We start from the raw sequence: 20,824 nt of genomic DNA, 5'->3' as shown, positions 1-20,824 counted from the left end.
ATAACTGGGGTTGAACTCTAACTCTTTAGGAATGCCTAAGAGGTAATGATTCGTCAATCGGTTCAAACAGAGTTTCCTCCTCGGGTTGAGCACCAACGTTAGAGGTTCCTTCATCGCTCGGCTCTTGAATCTCTTCAAGATCGATTTGCCTCCCACTGTCCCCTTGGCTTATGAGTTCTCGCTCTTGGAAAACCCCTTTCCTCGCAACGAATACCATATTGTCACTCGGTCTATAGAAGATATATCCAAAGGATTTCTGCGGGTAGCCGATGAAAATACATCGCTCACTATGAGGTTCGAGTTTGCCATGAGTCTCTCGTCTTACGAAAGCCTCGCAGCCCCTAACCTTGATATGTGCCAACGAGGAAGCTTTCCCTGTCCACATCTCGTGAGGTGTTTTGGCAACGTTATTCGTAGGGACTAAGTTAAGGATATGGCCGGCAGTCTCTAAGGCGTACCCCCAAAAGGAGATAGGTAGTGAAGTATGACTCATCATGGAACGAACCATGTCCAACAAGGTTCGATTACGCCTCTCTGCTACACCGTTCAACTGCGGTGTCCTAGGTGGCGTCAATTGCGAAACGATTCCGCATTCCTTAAGATAGTCGTGGAATTCAAGACTTAGGTACTCTCCTCCTCGATCAGATTGAAGCATCTTGATTTTGCAACCCAATTGATTCTCCACTTCTTGTTTAAACTTTTTGAACTTTTCAAAGGTTTCTGACTTCTGCTTGATTAAGTAGATACACCCATATCTACTATAATCATTGTTAAAAGTCACGTAGAAGCAGTTTGAATCCCTTGTGGTTGATCTAAAGGGCCCACACACATCAGTGTGTATAAGATCCAATAGACCCTCACCCCTTTCACAAGTTCCAGTGAAGGGTGACTTTCTCATCTTTCCAAGTAAACAAGACTCGTACACATCATCATCCCTAAGGTCGAATGACTCCAACACTCCATCCTTTTGGAGTTGGGCTATGTGTTTCTTGTTGACATGTCCAAGACGACAATACCGCAAGCATGCTTTATCCATACTATTGGAAGAATCCACACACAACACATCATTTCCTAGGTTATCTACAACCATAATAGTTTCATAAATTCCATTACAAGGCAATGATTCGAAATATAAAACACCATTTAGATAAGCATAAATAGAACCTTTCTCATTATCAAATGTATATTTGAATCCTTTTCTAAACAAACCATGAAATGAAATGATGTTTCTTGCCATATCTGGCAAATAACAACAATTATTTAAATCTAATCCTAATGCATTACTAAGCGCTAGAGAATACACTCCAATCTTAGTGACAGGCGACGATCTTCTGTTCCCCATGATTATATTTATCCTTCCACGCTCCACATCCCTATCTCTTCTTAGTCCATGCAAATCAGAACATATGTGAAAACCACATCCTATATCAAGAACCCAAGAAATAGCATGTGATGAATCATTAGATTTAATTGTCTAAATTCCTATGAAAGATAGCTTGATCTTCCCATCGTTGATGGCTTGCAGATATTCCGGGCAGCTTCTCTTCCCATACCCTATCTTGTGGCAGTGGTGGCACTCTGCCTCCTTCGGGTTAGAGTTGGGCTTAGCAGAACCAACTTTGGCTCCACTAGAAGAGGTACCATCTTGGGATTTTCCCTTGTGGTGGCTCTTTGAAGGATCCTTCCTCTTCTTGCCCCTCCCTTGACCAATGGCCAAAACAGGAGCAGTGGTTGGAGTGGGAGTTGATGCAACATACTTATCCTTGAAATTGCTCTCAGCAGTCCTAAGCAATCCTTGAAGCTTGCTCAAGGTGACATCTTCCTTGTTCATGTGGTAGGTCATGCGAAACTGGTTGTAGCAGGGAGGCAAGGAATGAGGGATAATGTCAATTTCCAGCTCTTCATCGAAGTTAACATTTAACTTCAGCAAGCGATCAACATATATTTGCATCTTTTACAGATGAGCGGTAAGGGACTCTCCATTACCCATTTTGGCAGTGATCATCGAAGTGATGATCATATACCTTTCTTGCCTTGCGCTTTGGTGGTACCGGTCCACCAAGTCTTGATGCATCTCATATGGATAGTAGTCCTCATAGGACTTTTGTAGTTCAGCAGTCATGGTCGCCAACATGATGCAATGGACTTTCGTGGCATCACGCTCATTAGCCTCAAAGGCAGTGATTTCTTCAGGAATAGCAGTGTTGATGTTCACCTCCTTCAGCTCCTTATCGAGGACATACTCTTTGTCCTCGTAACGAGTGACCATTCGGATGTTACGGATCCAATCATTGAAATTGGACCCGTCAAAGATCACTCTCCCAAACAAGTTCATGAGTGAGAACGAGCCGGATGAGGTTGAGCCTGAAGCGTTGTTGTTGTTTGAGTTCGACATCTGAAGAAAAGAACAAAGTTTGATTAGAAATGAATCCCTAATGAAACACCCAAAATGAGAAATTAGGGCTAGGATCCAACAACATTATTTACATATTAGAAAGCGGATGCCGTAATCTAACATACAAATAATTTGAAGGTAAGTGAATGACGATTCACTAATTCTCCATCATGAAAACAAAAAGAAGGTTAAGCTTTAAAATGTATTGAAAATTCCTAGATTCCTTTGAGATTCATTGAACTTTTCAATGACGTGTTTCAATCTCGATATGCCCCTCAAGTTTGTGACTGGGATGCCGAGGATCATAAAGCGGGTGTGAATAACCATGAAAATGTACATGGTGCCTTCATTGTTATAGTCACATATTCGATGTGCTGGTTAACCACACACGCTGAATTATGACAAACAATGAGTCACCCTTTTCCACATTTTCTTAGAACCAATTAGTGTGTCGGTTAACCAGACACGCTCCAGTAACTTCTTAGCAAGGGTACAAAGTGTAATTTCATGGGATTGCATCAATTCACTTTGCCTAAAGTAACTAAGATTGGGAATTTTGTAAAAACATTCAGTTACTTTATATAGATTCATTATACTTGTAATGAGGAAGGGTTTGTCATATCCTACTCGTTCGGCTAACGACCCTCCACCAATTAAGGAAGCGGTGGGTGAGAGTGGACACCCATTAAATAGACATTGTATAGGCCATAACCTTATACCCCTCCTTATAGATTGGCTTCGTGAATGAGGCGTACTAACGGTAAGACTAGCATTTTAAGTTATATATATATATATATATATATATATATATATATATATATATATATATATATATATATATATTAATCTTATAATATTATAAAGTATAAGGTTGAATTTTAAACTTGTAAAATTCTAGGGTTTGAAATTTAAATAGTTCAAATTAAACATTTTAATCAAAAAAATTTAATTTCAAAACTCGAGGGCAAGTTTTGAGCTTTTTCAAAACACAAAGATCAAATAGCAAATAATTTTCAATTAAGCATTTAATTTAATAATTATCTAAATTTGACCTAGTCAATATTACTTGCAAGATAATTCAACAATTAATTTAAATAATCAAGTATTATCAAATAAGGAAATTATTATTTAAACAATTGGTAATTATCTTTTGTTTTGATGAGGATATTGATAAAAAGGTAATAAAATTCGGATTTTATTAGGCTAAAATAATTTAGGCAATTATCCTTAAGCAAAACAGCAAGAAATCCCGAAATTCTCTCTGTCTGACGCTCCGACTCGTCGAGTCCCCATATGGACTCGTCGAGTTCATCCTGCTCGTCGAGTCCACAATAGGACTCGCCGTGTTCATCAGGCAGAGAGCAAGAAAAATCGATTTTAAGCAAGAATCAAAACACAAAACATCAAATTCAAGAGAAGCCAAGCCTAGGCTCTGACACCACTAATGGGTTTGAGCCATAAGAACATTCCTATGTGTACATACAAACCCTAATGCTTAGATCTAGGTTTCTCTAATGAACATGATTTTCATCCAAGACTTGCAAACCCTAAATCTTTGATATATAATTCGACATTAACATTAAAAAGTAGATCTAGATGATTACCTCTTTTTTGAAAGCTTGAATCTTGTTATCCTTGGAGCTTAGAGTCACAATTGTCACTCCTCTAATGGCTTACAAACACCAAGAACCAAGAGGATGATATGGAGAGAGGTTGAGGACACAAAATCGGCTCTAGAAACTCCTTAGGGTTTTTGGTAGCCGATTTCTGTAGCCCCCGGGTCCTTTAAATACATGAGCTGCTAGGGTTACAGCCTCAAACCCTAATTGGATTACTTAGGCCTTAAGCAGTCCAAGGATCCTTATAGATTAGGGCTTGGACGAATTCAAGGAGTCCATACACCTTAATTTCATCCACCCTATGATCCATAAGGATCCACAGCCCAAAACCAACTATCACAAAATTAACATTTCTAGTCCTATTTATTTAATTAATCTCTTTTAGCCACTGAATTAATTCTTAATTAATTCTTGTCTAATATTAATTAAGCTATATGATTTCTCCTTTAATATATTAATCATATAATATATTAATAAATCATAATAACCTCTTTATTTATAAATCATCCTATCACGTTGCTTTGGTGAAGGCAACCCAAAAGGACCATGTACAACCGAGTTAAGTACTTACCAAATATAGTTACGAGCTTAGACACTAATCCAACAAAAGCAACACACCACCTCTATCAATAACAAAAGACGTCCACATCACTGATCAAAACAAGATCCCATACTTGATCGAGATGACACGGATCCTACCTACACGAAACTATCCCGAGAAGACTTTCAAGGTGATCTCAAAGGTTGCCAAACCCAAGAATGCTATTAATAAGAAATTACACTCTACTGCTGAGGTTGAACTTACCCAAGTACCAAGGGAACATAAACACACTGCACTGGTGTGTGGGTGACGCATTTCTTGCTCTTAACCATCGCCTATTGAACCCTTCGAGGAATTTCTGCTGAAACACGAACTCAATGACCAATGGTCGAGGACATTCTGAAACCTAAACCAAAGAATCACAAACCCACCTGGAGCTGAACATACCCGCTTCTGGAGAGGTTCACCGATTAGTATCTGCCCAACGAATCTAAAAAACAACAGTCTGAATAGAAACTAACAAAACCTTCAATGCTTGACACTCAACTTGAGGATTCCCAATTCTCCCCCACTTAGGGTTCTAACTACCATTCAATGGTTAGAAATCAATTCACAACTCAAACCGACTCAACCAGGTACGATCATTCCTAACCATGGAATAAATAACGTACGTAAAATGATCCTCCCGATACAGATCAATCGGAACCCAAGAGAAACCTGAATTTCAGCTGAAGACTTCCGGAATGCAGAATGGCATATAACGACCCCCAATAACCCAACAATAGCAGAAAGTCAACCCGGGATATAACTTACCCAATCCAACAAAATTCCAACAAAATACAATTCCTGATACAACCCCGTAGAATATAGGGGATACACACCCTCAAGGCATCCGAAGAAATCTTGACCTCCTCCTCCTGAGTTACCCTAACGAACCTGAGGGTGTGCAGGAAAACTTCCCTTCGATCCCAGGTGACATGAACTAATCCTTTTTTTCCATCACAATGACAATCCGGCACCCGACCTACCCAAAAATATGGTACCTAACTTGCTTCGCAAGATACTCATGCCACATCGATCCACCTGCGCTCATCAGCGCTGGAATACTGCCGCCAACCCCTACGACCAACTGACCCCGAGCGAGAAATACAAACTGAACCTGGGGTTACAAGCCTGCTCACTCCTTCGAACTCGGAAAACTAAATGGGCACAACCCTTGCTAAAGATAACGACATTCCAATCCATCAACCAGTCATTCTACTTCCAGCTGCAAAACTCAGCCGATCATAATCATCGCTCCTTTCCTGAGTCCCGCGACTCACATCCCGGCCTCGAGCAAAACCCCCGAAACCTCAAACCAAAACTCACTAGGTCTGCACCGAACAACCAAAACCGATAACACCACTGGGCTCACGCCAAATACCATGACCATCCTCATGTCAGAGCGGCCACAACCAAAAGATTGACAGGATTAGAAACACTACCACATATCATGGCATCCAACCATGCTAACTCCCCTGACCAGCCCTTAGAATCCTCGAGATCTTCCTTCATTTGATTATGGATCCTATGCTTTCATTAGTATGGGCCCAATCTACTTTCCATACCTATCCATACTTTCCTCAAGAATTATCTCGGGTCCTCTAAGTCCAAGTCATAAAATACTCTTGAAACCTGCTCCTTGGTGAAACAACTGCACTAAATACTCCCTAGGCTATCCTAGGACTCACCCATGCCCCCTCTGTCATCAGCTGCTGAAGAACCCCCACCAATGCCAGCTAACCACTTCACGAATACAATTACATGCAACCAGGCTTAAATAATTATTTGGCTAAAGCACCCAACCCTACAACGGTTGGACTCTGACGAGAGTTGTGCAATAGGTCCAAGTCCTTTATCCTAATATTATTTAACCCTCATAGCATGTAATTTAATGTATTCATTTGATGGTTATCTCTCATCAACATGGGTCCCACAAAGCACAAAGTAAGCAACATTCGAGCAGAGAATCCGACTAGCACTAAGATGCAATAAATCAAAAATATCCTCCTATGAAATCCTCGATCTCAAACTTCCAACACCTTGCGCACATCTTTTCCCTGCCCTCACTCTCTATAGAGTGGCTAATCCTTCCTCATGACAACTCGCCATGAACCGCACCCAAACCAGGGAAACCACCGCTACCTCATCCAATAATGCGGCTGGCTAGCCGACCCCATACGACTCACCCATACCACCTTTGCCACACGACTCTCCATTGGTGTCGGATTACTATCACATGAATGCAATCACATGCCCTACAATTTAAATAATCTTAGGCTAAAAGATCCAACCCCACCATGGTTGGACTCATACAAGAGTTGTGAAGCAGGACTAAACCTCTCAGCCTAAGATCCTGTAAACCATGTAGCAAGTGACTTAGAGTATCCACTCGATAGCCAGTTCTCACGCGAAAGAGTCACACAACAACCAAACAAGGGAACTCTATAGGAACTAAGGCATCTCATAATCAGGAAATTCTACCATGCAATTCCTGAAGATCCCTAGCCTATTGCTAGCATGCTGTTCTTGATGGGTTTTGAGCACTATCACAATCCTATGGTGCACATACAACATTAGATGCTTTGGATCTAATTTTTCTCAATTTATACATGCAATTTCATTTTATCCAAAGCATACACCCTAACTTGCATGCACATGAAGATATACAACATAAAAACTAGTTAGATGAATACCTCTTAGTTTTAGCCTTTAGTTCTTGGCTTTTCAAGAGCTTAGTACCTCAAGTGTGATACCCCTAATAAGTTACAAACACCAAAAGCAAATGGAGGCTTGTGAGAGAGATGTTATGAAGCACAAAAATTGGCCAAGGCTTCACCTTGGAATGCATTGGCAGATTTTAGGGAGTTAGGGATTACATTTATAGTGTGGAATTTCTAGGGTTTCTTACATGCAAACCCTAATTCACCATGACTCTTCACATTTCATATGCCCTTTGGACTAAACCTTCATGGACTCTCATATAGGTTTAGTCCATCCCTAATCAACATGAATCGTAAGCCCAAACTATAAGTATTACTGATTTACCTAATCAGTCCCCATAAATTTAATCAGTCTCTTTTGATCACTAAATTAATTCCAAATTAATTCTTGATCAATAATAATTAAATAATATGATTTCTCAATTAATATATTATCCATATAGTATATTAATAAATCAAAAATAACCTCTTTCTCAATATCCATCCTCTCAAATTGCTCCGGCGAAGGCAAACCAAAAGAACCTTGCTACTATCGGGTCAAGTACATACCAAGTATAGTCATAGGCTTAGACACCTAATTCAACAATCTCCCACTTGGATAAGTCTAATAACTATAACTTCCAATATAACTTCAAAATCCGATTAGCAATCGTAGCTCTCAAAAGCCGATGTCGAACTCTGACCTTGTCAATGACGCGTCCTTTAGATAAGGGATCATATAATCCTTTGTTCTTCAGGATATCATGTGGACAAAGACATGGAACAGAGTCATACTTATTGTCCATCAGTTTTTTCCCAATTTCTGATTTGTTTGACATAGAACTTAATTGAACACATCAATTGAGTCCTAACCGGGCCCGACACATAAGTCAAAACAAAATCATCAAGAGGCCCATGATATCTCTTTTAATCCTCTTAGGATAAAAGGAACAGATAAACTGCGACTTATATTCTTGTACTAGTTACTTGTTAAATTATACATAACAACACATTTTATAACATCAAGTTACTTATGTGTTTTCGTACTATCAATGCACAACCAACTCATAATAACTAACTCATATATCTTAGTTTGAAGACTATACAATATTATCATCTAACAATCACTCGTGATAAATTCCATGAAGTGATTCATGTGAGTGTGGGTTTAATCCAATACTCAAATCTTATTTCAGGAGCACTCATGAACGTTGTAGCAAACTTTTGCTATGTCTAAACACTATAGACAATCTACAAGCCAATTCATGACAGTCTAACCTCATATCTTACTTCCAAAGTATGACTAACTATGGATATTTTGAATAATCATATTATTCTGGAAGTCAAAACATGCAAAAGTGAAGCGATAGTAAAAAATTGACACAAGACAACAACTTTACTCATAAATAAAAATCTTTTATTTAAACATCAAATTTCAATTACATTTTATCTATTACAAGTTTCTAAATAGCTATCTAATCACTAAAACTAATACCATCCTTCAGCCTAATACTCTTAGCATGCTGCAAGTGCTTAACGCTACTCAGTCCCTTCGTAATGGGATCTGCTGGGTTATCCTCAGACGATATCCTCTTTACTATGAGGAGTCCCTCTTCTACTCGATGTCTTATGAAGTGATATTTTCTGTCAATGTGCCTGGATCAGCCATGATTCCTTAGTTCCTTGGTTAAGGAGACGACACCCTCGTTGTCACAAAAAATCTCCATAGGTTCCTTTATAGCTAGTACAACTCCAAGGTCTCCATGAAGTTCTTTATCTATATTTCCTCTTTCGATGCTTTGATGCTTCGCTTGTTGCTATGTATTATGATTCGCATGTTGAATCGGCTATAGTCTCCTTGTAACGCCCGTGTATCGAGGCTAAGCACTGATGTAGCGATGTAATAGTCTAGGTCAACCGTTGTAACCAATTTTAAAGTGATAAAGATGAATTACTTGAATATTATGTGAATTATATGCTTTTATGTGATTATATACTTGTTTGTAAAGATATAATAAAAATAAGCGTCAAAAATAAAATGTTAGATAAGCCCGATATCGATGAAGAAAGTTTTAGTGGTCGTGACAAGGATTTCAGACATATAAAGAACGCCGAAATCCAAGTTATAACGAAGAAGTTATAGCATGTCAAAGTTTCGCAACAGAACCGGCACGACACTGCGTGAGATAAATAGTGAATTTACGATAGAATGCTTTATAACCTTAGCGATCTAAACAAAAGTTGTAGTGTTTGTTAAACTGAGAGCGTGCATAAAAATAACATGACTTGCGGACCGACCCCATACGACTCACCCATACCACCTTTGCCACACGACTCTCCATTGGTGTCAGAAGACTATCTAATGAATACAGTGTTGGGTTTTGAGCACTATAACACTCCTATGGTGCACATGCAACCCTAAATGCTTTGGATCTATGTTTTCTCTAATTACATGCATTTTTCAATTTTTCCAAAGCATTCTCCCTATCTAGCATACAATTGAAGCTATACAATATAAACTTGGTTTGGATGCTTACCTCTTAAGTAGGGTAAAGTTCTTGACATTTGAAAGCTTGAGCACCTCAAGTGTGATGCCTTTATTGGTTCACAATCACCAAAATGCAAAATGAGGCTTAAGGGAATAAGTTGTTTATCTCTAAGAGATGGTGTAGCCCATTTTGGCTCTATAAGGGTTCTATTTATAATGTTGCACATGCTAGGGTTACACTTTGTAAACCCTAATAACCCATGAATTTCCACAGTCTCATGCTCCATGGGTTTAACCTCCATGGACTATCCATGGATTAGTTTAGCCCACCTACATAATCATTTTTCTTAAAAAATATTTTTACGAGACCAAATTCCATATTTATAAATAAACTTTATTTTTAAAATAAGCATAAATAAAAAGGTATTTTCGAACCATGAAAATTGGGGATGTCACAGTATCAATACCGAATAAGGGATTGCAATCTTGCATAAGAGACAAAACTGAAACTTCAAATCGGTGAGGAAGTTCTTTAGTTGTTTGAAATGAATGGGAATAGATAACCCTAATGATAAGTTGAGGACCGCTTTCTTTAACTATGTTTTGTGGTATAAAATCTTAGGGGATGTTCGTTTATCTCTTAATTGAAAATTTGAGAGACCACCTCTTAAAATTTCAGATTTGAGGTTTTTGGTAGCCTCTTGTAAATACCTCTTAATTGAATAAACGCCTCTTAAAAAATAAGACATCTACCCACATCTGAATTAAAAATAGACGCTTGTGCCCTCAAAAAAAATCACGACTCTTCGTGCCTCCACTTTTTTCTTCTCATCAAACATCGATGCCATGTTCTATCTTCCACACCTCCTCCTCCAGCTCCAATCCATCTGCCATCGCTACTTTGCCCGTGTCGGCTTTTCCTCTGATTCTGACAGCTCCGCCTCCAACATCTTTTGCAGGTAAAATGTTTTTTTCTCTTCATCTTTAATCGACATTACTGCTTGAAAATCGAGTATGATAGTTGTTTCTCCTGAAAAAGAGCATAGTGCTTCGTTTGTTTTATTTTTCCAAAATCATATGTTGTTTAAAATCGAGTTTAGAGAGATTCCTTCATTTTCTGAAATCAGAGGAAAGTTTCAAAACCTATTTTAGAGCATCGATTACTAGATCCTTTTTTTTCTGAAATTAGAGGAATGTATTCATGTTGAAATCAAATGTTACTGTCTTGATGCTGAAATCTAATGGTGTGTTGCTTGGAATGCTTAAAATGCTAAAATAATATGTGCTTTTTCTTTTGCTTGAATTATTTTGTTTGAAAATATGATATAGTAATGTGATAATGCTTGAAAATCTGATCTGGTTTTTCTTTTGCTTGAAATTTGATATATTGTGATGTTTTTCATACTTTAAATATTCTTCTCTGGAGATTGCATATCATCTCATTTGTCAATGAAGATGTTGTTGATATAGTTATTCAAAAGAAGTTATGGTGATGGTAGTTATGGTGGTGCATATGGGAACTCTGGTTATGGTAATGTTGGTGTCTAGTGATAGACTTCTTCCAATTATAACATTATGTAACTAAGCAAGTAACATGCCCCTGATAGTAGGATGTTGTAATTTACATGAAACTTCAACTTATGAAAGTCATGAGTATGAATCAGTGGGAGAGGAAAGTGACTCATCGAAAGTTTAGAAAGTTATTAATATGGGGGTGTGTATAACCAGGGCCGTTCCAAACATATTTTGGGCACAGGGCGAGAGAAAAAAATGGACCCTTAAAATACACAAATTTCATCATGTTTTTTATAATAATTCAATAACTGAAAGAAATTATTTGTACTATCTTCTAAATATAACAATTTCCATAAAAAATTTGAGCCCCTTTAAAAGATGGGCCCTGGACGATTGCCCCTATCGCCCACCTTCTGGGACAGGCCTGTGTATAACTGGCAAATTAGGTCTTAGTAGTTTGTAAGTCATTTCTTAAATGTGGTTGGTAGGTCGAAATGTGTAGCTCATGTTTGCTATAGTTGTGTGTGTTTTCATGTGTTGGATTTTATAGAGTATTTGGATATTATATGGTGTTTATATTTCTTTGTAATTATTTAAGAAGTTTGTTAAATTATTTTATAAAATAGAAGTATCGACTTTAGCAAAAAAATAATATAGAATGGTAAAATGGTCATTTTGATTACTGAACACACTAATTCAAAGATTACAATCAAACATCTAGTTAACAATTTAGATCTTAAAAATTCAGACTTCTTTAAAATTTCAGATCTTAAAAATTTAGATCCTACTAAACACGCTGTTAATTTACGACTCAATTGTATTAATTGATGACCCGTTTACACTTATAACTCATGACTCATCACTCATGAACCCAAACCTAGTCTTTTCTTATTTATTTATCTAAATCTAATTTAATTAATTGATAACCCGTTAACCCGTTTACAATTATCACTCATGAACCGAAACTTCAACTTAGTCTTTTCTTATTTATTTATCTAAATCCCGTTTACACTCATCACTCATGAACCCAAACTTAGTCTTTTCTTATTTATTTATCTAAATCTAATTTATGACCAAAAAAGTTAACACGTTGTAGTTGAAAAATAATATTTTAAATAAATATCTACCACAAGTACCAACCTTTAATGGTAGACCCCACCACGTAATACACGTCTAGCCATTGCTTAGTTTTGCAAAGGGTAGAGCCGACCCTGCGTTGCCCATCCAACCAAATAGGTATGATGACTGTAATATCGGCAAAATTGGTCTTATATGTAAACTGATAACAACTTTTTTGTTGATAAATTTAGCGTTGTCTGCGTATTTTAGTGTAAGTATTATTGTTATCGGGACATGTCAAGTTCAGTTTATTATCCGAGACTGAAGGTGCATGATGCATACTTAGAGTGTTAAATGTGAACTCGGGTATACAAAGACCGGGGACAACATCCCGAGATATAGGGTTTTAAGGGGCAAAGCCCCTTATGGGGTCCATGGAGTAGAGCCCTTAAATGGATTTCTATATAAAAAATAGTTCACCCATGTATTTCCCTTCAAAAACCTATTGATAACATTACGATGATGTTTCAATTGTGTCCAAAAACTACCCATTTTTTATGCCAATTTGGTGCAACTAACATTTAACCATTTTTACTTCTTTATATAAATGCAAGGTAAACGTTCCATGAAAATGGTTGATCTTTTATAGATATAAAATTGATATTTTGTTATTCTCTCTCTCAAAAATACAAAACATCAAGGTATTTTGTGTTTTATGGTTTGAATTAGGCTTGTGATCCAAATTAGATTCCTTGGTATTATCACACTTATATTTAATTTCTCATTACGAAAAATGATATAATCACGATCCAAATATTATTATTGTGATTCTTAAATTCTTATTTCTAACAATGATATAATCGTGATCAAAATGATATCAAAATATTATTTGTTATTTTGAAAAAAAAATGATGGAATAAAAGTAAAAAAAGATAAAAAAAAATGAAGGAATAAAAGTGTTGGCCACAGCCATATTAAACTATATATTTACAAGGTTTTAATATTTTAAACACAAACCAACTAGCACAATAGAGTCAAAACTCTTTCAAACCTTTTTAATGTCCCACTCAATTGTCTTTCAACTTTTTTAATGTTTAAATCCGACACAATTACACCGTATTTGTAAGGTCTAAATATAATACAAAATTTGGTGTCAATATTATTTCTTTACATCAAAGAATATGATTTGGTGTTTACATATATGCCACTACATATATAATATCTGAAGTTATTTCAATAATCAAAATTTTATTTTATTACTAGTAGTTGTTGAAAGGGCAACTGATACATTGCACACACACACACACGGCATTACAAACATCTAAATCTCATCAAGCATCAAATTTAATGAGTAGATCTTTCCAAACCATAATTAAGAGCTCGTTTTGATTAGGCGGTAATAGCTTTGATCCAGCCAGGCCTTGACTGGATTTCGGCAGCCCACGCGCTGACATTGGGCCGCGCGTCAAACAGCTTCTTCACCCGCGTTCCCATCAAGTACTTCATGGTAGGGAGGTGGTGGAGATCCACCAAAGTGAAGCAATCTCCGCCCAAATACTTGCTCTCCGACAGCCGTGATTCGTACACGTCAAGCAACCCCTCCATTTTCTTCTCGTACTCTTCCACAATCGCCTCGTCGGTAGTCATCCCAAACATCGGCTTCAAAAGAAGCTCCCACACCAGTTTCGAAGCTATCGGTTCATATTTCTGGGACTCCACTTCCATCCACACCGACAGTTTCGCCATTTTCTTCGGATCCTCGAATATCAGATCGTTACCCTTGTCGGCATACGCGTGTGCTATGTATTGAGTAATCGCCCTTGATTCTGAACCAAATTAATTACTTCATCAAATTCCAAGGTTAAATTGATCATTTCATTATAATTTACAAGCTACAAACTAAAAAACAAAATCTTAAATCATTTCGAAACAACAGTGATTCCTTATACAAACTAAAATCGACAGGAGATCCTTACCGAACAACTTGAGATCACCATCCTCAAACGCTGGAACTTGACCGAATGGCTGCAGAAGTAGAGACATATACAATACATCAATCCAAATGAAATTAGAACATTAAAGGATATAGATAAGTTGGGTTTAACTTACGTTCCGGGTAAGGAATTCAGGTTTCTTGTGTTCATTTTTGGCCATGTCGATGATTATGAACTCGTACTCAATATCCTTCTCAGCGAGGGCAGCTTTGACTCGCTGTGTTGCGGTTGAAATAAGGGATCCATAGAGTTTAATGGCCATGATTTGATTATGGTAAGCAAACTAACTGTAGTCTTATCGGTTCGAGAATTTAGGGTTTCTGCAACTTCAATTCACAGAAGGAGAGTTGAGAAAGATGATGGATTCAGATGTGAGCACTAAATTAAGTGGGGAGTGGGGATATATAAATAATAAAATAAGTCCGTGGGTGGAACAGATCCTAGCAGATTTTCAAGATCTTTTTAAATAGAAAATTCTAGAATATCGATTTCTCTTTCTGAAAAGAAAAAAAAAATCAAAATCGATTGAAAATTCCAGAATATCGATTTCTCTTTCTGAAAAAATAAATCGAATTCGAATACATGTAAATAACATTACGTGCAACGGTAGAATCATAAAGAATCATAAAACATTTTTTTTAAATAAATAAAGAGAAATTAAATATCCTACAACATTTTAATACAGGGTAAATTACATCAATCGTCCTTCGCACACATGCCAGAAAGCGTGTTTAGTCCCTATTTTCAAAAATTAACTCGGATAATCCCTTATGTCGTTAAAAGTTGCACGCTTCATCCCTCGTTAGTTTAATTTTGCATGTTTTATCCCTTGTGAGACATGAAAGGACTATAATGCCCTTTTTATTTTCTTTTTCATTTGTTTTTATCAATTTCAATTATTTTTAATTATTAAAAAGTATTATAATTATTTTTCTATGTTTCTAAGGAATACTTGACCACCACGACCATCGGTAATCCTCACCACCACCACCGGTAATCTATGCCATCGCTGGAAAATGGAGCACTGCTGCCACCCCTCAACTTACCCCACCCACTCCCCGATTCAAAGCTCATCTTTTCCATTGAAAATAACCACCAACCACCACCTCAATCAATCTTTCATTCACTTTTTGTAAAGCTTCGGTGACCTCCACAACAACATCAACAGAAGTTTGACTAAGCTCCAATTTAATCTTCTCAAGCTTTTCAAGAACTTGTTTTGCTTCCTGCGTTTCCTCCGACGAAGGATCCAAACAGAAGTGTCGATCTAAACGGTAAGGAGAAGGTTAGGGAGGAGTGCAGATCTATTATACTCAAACCAGAGTGAAGACCTGATACCCTCTCATTGGAAAAAATGAGAGGCGGCTAGGGTTTGGTGCGCATGTGCATATCTTCTTGGAGCTTTCTTCACCATCACTTGTTGTGAGCCGCCCACACCCATAGATTTGTGTAGAAACCCTAACATCGCCATATGAAACCCTAAATGTAGATCTGGGTTTGAGTTTTAGACCTAAATGTAGAGAGGGAGGGGACGTGGTTTCTGATGTTCGAATTTCCGATTTGGGTTTGAGTTTCAGATCTAAATGTAGATCTGAATCAATTCGAGATTCATGAGGGGTTTGATTTTCAGATTAGAAGGCATGTTTTGGGTTGAATATTTGATGTTTGACAGTGAGGTATGGTTTATCAATGGTGGAGATTGACGATAATTGGAGGTGGTGGATATTAGTTGTAATTGTTTGTGGTTTCTGGAGGGTATTTGAGATTAACGATGGTGATATGAAAGAGGGGAAAACAAAAGATTTTTGGCTAGTTAGTTTCGCCGGAGAAAGGAGGAGGACGGGCAGTTTCCGGTGGTGTTCGGTGGTGGTAGACAGTGGTTCTGGTGGTGCTGATTTCTAAGAAATGTAGAAGGAAAATGGAAAGAGAATGGGAGGGGAAGGGTGGGGATATTTGATTTTTTTTAATTTTTTATAATCTAAAACTGATAAATGAATAAAATAAAATGAAAAATAAAATTATTAAGGGTAAAATCGTCATTTCATGTCAATAGGGACTAAAAATGCAAGAAAAAACAAACCAAGGGATGGTCCGAGTTAATTTTTGAAAATAGGGACTAAACATGCTTTCTGGCATGTGCACGAGGGACCAATGGTGTAATTTACCCTTTAATATATTTGTGACACATTTGATCATTTAAGATGAGTGAAGAATATTTAAGATGGATATGAAAATATGTAGGAAGAAAATATAAAAGAATATTAAATTGGTTTTTTAAAATAGACGAGTTTTTAATCAAAATAAGGTTATTGAAAAAAATATTTACTAACCTAGTATAGTTTGAAAAATATTTATCATTCAAATTAGTGTTTCTCTTCATTTTTTTTAATTTTTCAATATATTTCTTATTGTTTTTTTTATTTATTTAAAATATTGGTTTTTTTATTTTTTATTTTTGTTTTTACTATTTATTGTTTTTAAATATCAGTTTATTTTTTTATTTTATTTTTGTTTCAGTTCTATTTTTTTATTTAATATACATTTAACATAAATATCTAACACACAAAAAAAACTTTATTATTTTGGTTCATTATATGCCTATTTGATTAATTTTTTTCTACCGTTTATATAGGATTACGAGTTTACTTTAATTTTCTTACCCTTTATTTATACATATATTTTATAAACTTAACCCTTTACAAAAAAAAGTTTTTTCTCATGTCTTTATTTATACAACCTTTGCATGCTTTTTAATTGAGATTCTTTACATTGAAAATAAAATATAAAAAGCAAACGTTTATATATTTGTTATGTCTTTACATAAAAACAAATATGTAAAAACATAGAAAACAAATTTAAAAAAAAAAATCTAATTTGTAAAACGAAAGGAATCATAAAATACATGCATAAAACTAAATATGTAAAAATTATTTGGAAAACAAATTTCCAAATCAATATGATTTCAAAACGTGGGAAAACAAAATTATACGAACAAAATTTGATAACAAAAGTATTACTTTGTGCAAATTTGTATAGACGTGCACGTTATGGTGATCAAGTTCAAATAATTTTTAGAGTAAATTACACAAATGGTCCGTATGGTTTGGAGTATTTTATATGATTGATCCTTAACTTATTTTTTTAATTTGGAAAGTCCATAATGTTTGTTTTTGGTATGTACTTGGTCTATATTATTTGTTATGTACTTCCTCCCCAAGGCTAGCCACCATATGCTGCTAACAATGGGGTCCCTAACCCCCATGTCCATCTGAAGCTTCGCAAACTCTGAATTCCTGAAACATCAACGTACGGGTCCCTATTATGACTGTTAACTCAGTGCAGAATGCACTCGACCTCTCATCATAAATCTTTATAATGCCCTCCTTGATCACACTAGGGATCACAGGAGTCTGGTCAATGCTACTGCACGTACTTCTCAGATGGAATGAACTCCCTCATCTGATCATCGAGCGGCCCGGCTACAGAGTCCGAGCTTGATCCCTCGTCGACACCAGAACTACCATCTGGTCTATCACGTAGCGTCACTATACTCGGTAATATACCATCACTAACATCACAATACTCATAAAAACTCGAGGGATCTCACACACTACTAGCTCCCTGGTCTTATCTCAGCCTTCTTTGATTCGAGTACGAATCCTCCGCTTTCAGTAGTACGGGCCCATACTACCTTCCACATTTATCCGTACTTTCCTCAAGAACTGCCTTGACTCCACCAAGTCCCTTCTACTACTACTGCTCTCTGCTACTCTCATCCTAGGCTTGCCCTAGGGTAATCACCAACTCACTCACTAAGCTTTATGCTTACGGTTTTAGGGTTATGATTTCAGGTACTTCCGATTCGAAAGGGAAGGGACCAGCTTGATCGCAACGCATCCACCCATGTTTCCGCAATATGATGATTTTGGGATTGTACTATGATGACTGTTTTATTACGATATAATTTCAAATGTTTGAATAAAAAGATAATTGGTGTTTTGGTTGAATTAAAAATGAAATTTTTACCTTATAATTTTTGGGATGTTAAAAGTTGGTATCAGAGCCTTGGTTTGACGGATTCGGACACACTCTCGGGTGTGACTGAACTCACACTAAGTAGTTGGTAATCTTTTAAAAGAAAATAATTTTCTTAAAAGACTATTATAAAGAAAAATGGGGTGTGGTTCGTGAAATCAGCTGAGCTCAAGTAAGTGATTCCCAGAATACCCATACATGTTGATATGTTATATGATATGAATGTTTGCATGCTAGCATAAGGCTAGGGATACCTTCAGGAATTGCATGATAGATTGGCCTGATATGTGCTGCTTTGTAGCCTAGGAATCATTGGATGCTATGATTGGGAATATGTATTGGTAACAATAATTGCTAAGTGTATGCTTTAAAAATTGTAAAGGATTATGATCATATACCCCTAGAATGACTGATTTGGCCTTATTTCCTGTTCCTTTTTTGGTTGTGGTCTTAGGGTAGAGTATTTTATTCGACAGTCTAATTAATCCTATATTGTGTATAATTTGCATGGATAAAGCAACCGGCGATGAAAGTGGAAGTTTCTAACATGATTTGTAGTAACTTAGTTGTGGATGTACTTTGTTTGTTCTATGACTTGGAGTGTTACTGCACGAATGTTGCTTGCTTTATGCTTTGTGGAACTCTTAGTGATGTGAGTTAACTATTAAGTGAATATGTGAAACATTCCAAAAACACGGTCTAAAAATTTCGTTTTAAATCAGTAATAAAACCATAGTCATCATATATCACATAAAAATCATAAACAATGTATCCCAAAATATTATAACAACTGTCAAGTATATCAGAGTATAAATATCCCAAGATGAAGAAATGATGTGTGCACTGCAATCTTCCCAAGCTCCTCTTTTGAAATCTGAGTACCTAAAACCAAAATTGAAAATTGTAAGCACGAACCTTAGTGAGTCTCCCCAAACCACCACATACTATACAATAACACATATAGCACATACTGGGCCTTGCCCACTGCATTGGGGCCCGCCCGGCATCGGACCGGAGTCCTGCATAAATTGGGCCCCGCTCACTGCATTGGGCCCCGCCCGACATCAAACCGAAGTCCGGCATAAATTGGGCCCCGCCCGGCATTGGACCGAATTCCGAAATAACTTGGGCCCCGCCCATTGCATCGAGCGTCGCCCGGCATCGGACCGAAGTTCGGAATAAACTGAGCATAACATAAGCATGAACATATAACATAATCACATATACTGCATCGAGCTTGCCTGGCATCGGACCGGAGTCTGGAACATATACACATAACATAAACATGCATGAATCATGAAAACATCAAGCATTCATAACTACTTCTCAAGACCACCCCGACATCGGACCGAAGTCCGAAACTACTATCATCTAAACTGGTCGTCATCGTCGCCGTAGACCCGTTCCTACTGGAAGGAAACTCACCTCACACTGCTGAAGTCCTGCTGACAAAACCATAGTTGCTGGATGACAGATTCCCGATTTGTCAATATCAAAATAACATCCAATTAATAATTGGGTTCCATCACATATACCCAAGTCCATGCTTGGGGTAAAAGACTACTTACCCCTCTCTTAGCTTTATTTACAGCCTAAAGCCCAAACCAAAGGCTCAAAAGTCCAACTATGGCTCAAAGCCCAACACATGTCCCAATTTTCCAAATCGGGCCCCTACCTCTACATGGTCTTCTCTTAAGGCCCAACCATTTAGTCCAGTCTAACATTTGGCATTCTAAGGGCCCAATATCATATAACCATCAAGGCCCAAACTATGGCCCATCTATGACCCAATTTTCCAAATTGGGTCCAAACCCTCACATGGGTCTTACTCTAGGCCCATTAAATTATTCTAAGCCCAATAGAAAGCCCAACTCAAGGTCCAAGTGAAACTAGGGTTTCACATAAATTGACAATTAGGGTTAAGTGTTTCTCACTTAACCCATTAAGCAATTAATCCATTAAGTCCATCACTCTACTGGATAATTCATATGGTGTAGTTCAGCTTAATACACAATCAACTCCCCAAAGCTCAAAAGTGGGTCCAAATAAGTCTAAGGCCAAAATACTCACAATTAGGGTTTTCTAAACCCTAATTAGGGTTTCCACCCAACCATAGCCCAATTAGCCCAAAATAAATCTTTAAGCCCATTAGAGTTTTGCTGGTGGGGCACCACCCACTACCACCTCGGGTAGTGGTGGTCAACGGCGGCTCACGGCGGTGGTCACCACCTTACGGTGGTGGTTATGGTTCTTTTCATTACATCATTTACTAATTACAATTACAAGTTTTTAATCCACAATAACTCATACACTCTAACTAACAGACACACACACAGCCACATCGTGGTGGCCGGCGGTGGCGCTTGGCGGCAGCCACCACCTTACGGTGGTGGCGGTGGCTTCCTTGGTTTTCCAGCTAAACAAAACACACACCACA

The 20,824-nt window shown here is 37.3% G+C and overlaps 1 protein-coding gene across 1 annotated transcript; it reads right to left on the bottom strand.

Annotated features, from left to right (window-relative positions):
* Window positions 1-13,586: 13,586 nt before the first annotated feature.
* On the bottom strand, window positions 13,587-14,748 carry LOC111892846 (glutathione S-transferase). Its single transcript, XM_023888908.3, has 3 exons — window positions 14,468-14,748; window positions 14,335-14,383; window positions 13,587-14,184 (listed from the first exon to the last, which is right to left on the bottom strand). Exons 1-3 carry the CDS (start codon window positions 14,612-14,614, stop codon window positions 13,748-13,750), a joined length of 633 nt encoding a protein of 210 aa, XP_023744676.1. The 5' UTR covers window positions 14,615-14,748; the 3' UTR covers window positions 13,587-13,747.
* Window positions 14,749-20,824: the final 6,076 nt, after the last annotated feature.

This window comes from Lactuca sativa, chromosome 5, assembly GCF_002870075.4.
Source record: "Lactuca sativa cultivar Salinas chromosome 5, Lsat_Salinas_v11, whole genome shotgun sequence".
In the NCBI taxonomy this organism is placed as follows: Eukaryota; Viridiplantae; Streptophyta; class Magnoliopsida; order Asterales; family Asteraceae; genus Lactuca; species Lactuca sativa.
Note: the sequence above shows the minus strand (reverse complement) of the source record. Positions and strands in the feature narration are given on the sequence as shown.

What these genes read in the sequence shown, in the direction of transcription:
- LOC111892846 (XM_023888908.3), bottom strand. Translation starts at nt 14,614, where the DNA reads ATGGCCATTAAACTCTATGGATCCCTTATTTCAACCGCAACACAGCGA. An exon ending in CTGAATTCCTTACCCGGAAC is followed by an intron (nt 14,384 to 14,467) that starts GTAAGTTAAACC and finishes CTACTTCTGCAG; the next exon opens with CCATTCGGTCAAGTTCCAGC. An exon ending in TGGTGATCTCAAGTTGTTCG is followed by an intron (nt 14,185 to 14,334) that starts GTAAGGATCTCC and finishes AATTTGGTTCAG; the next exon opens with AATCAAGGGCGATTACTCAA.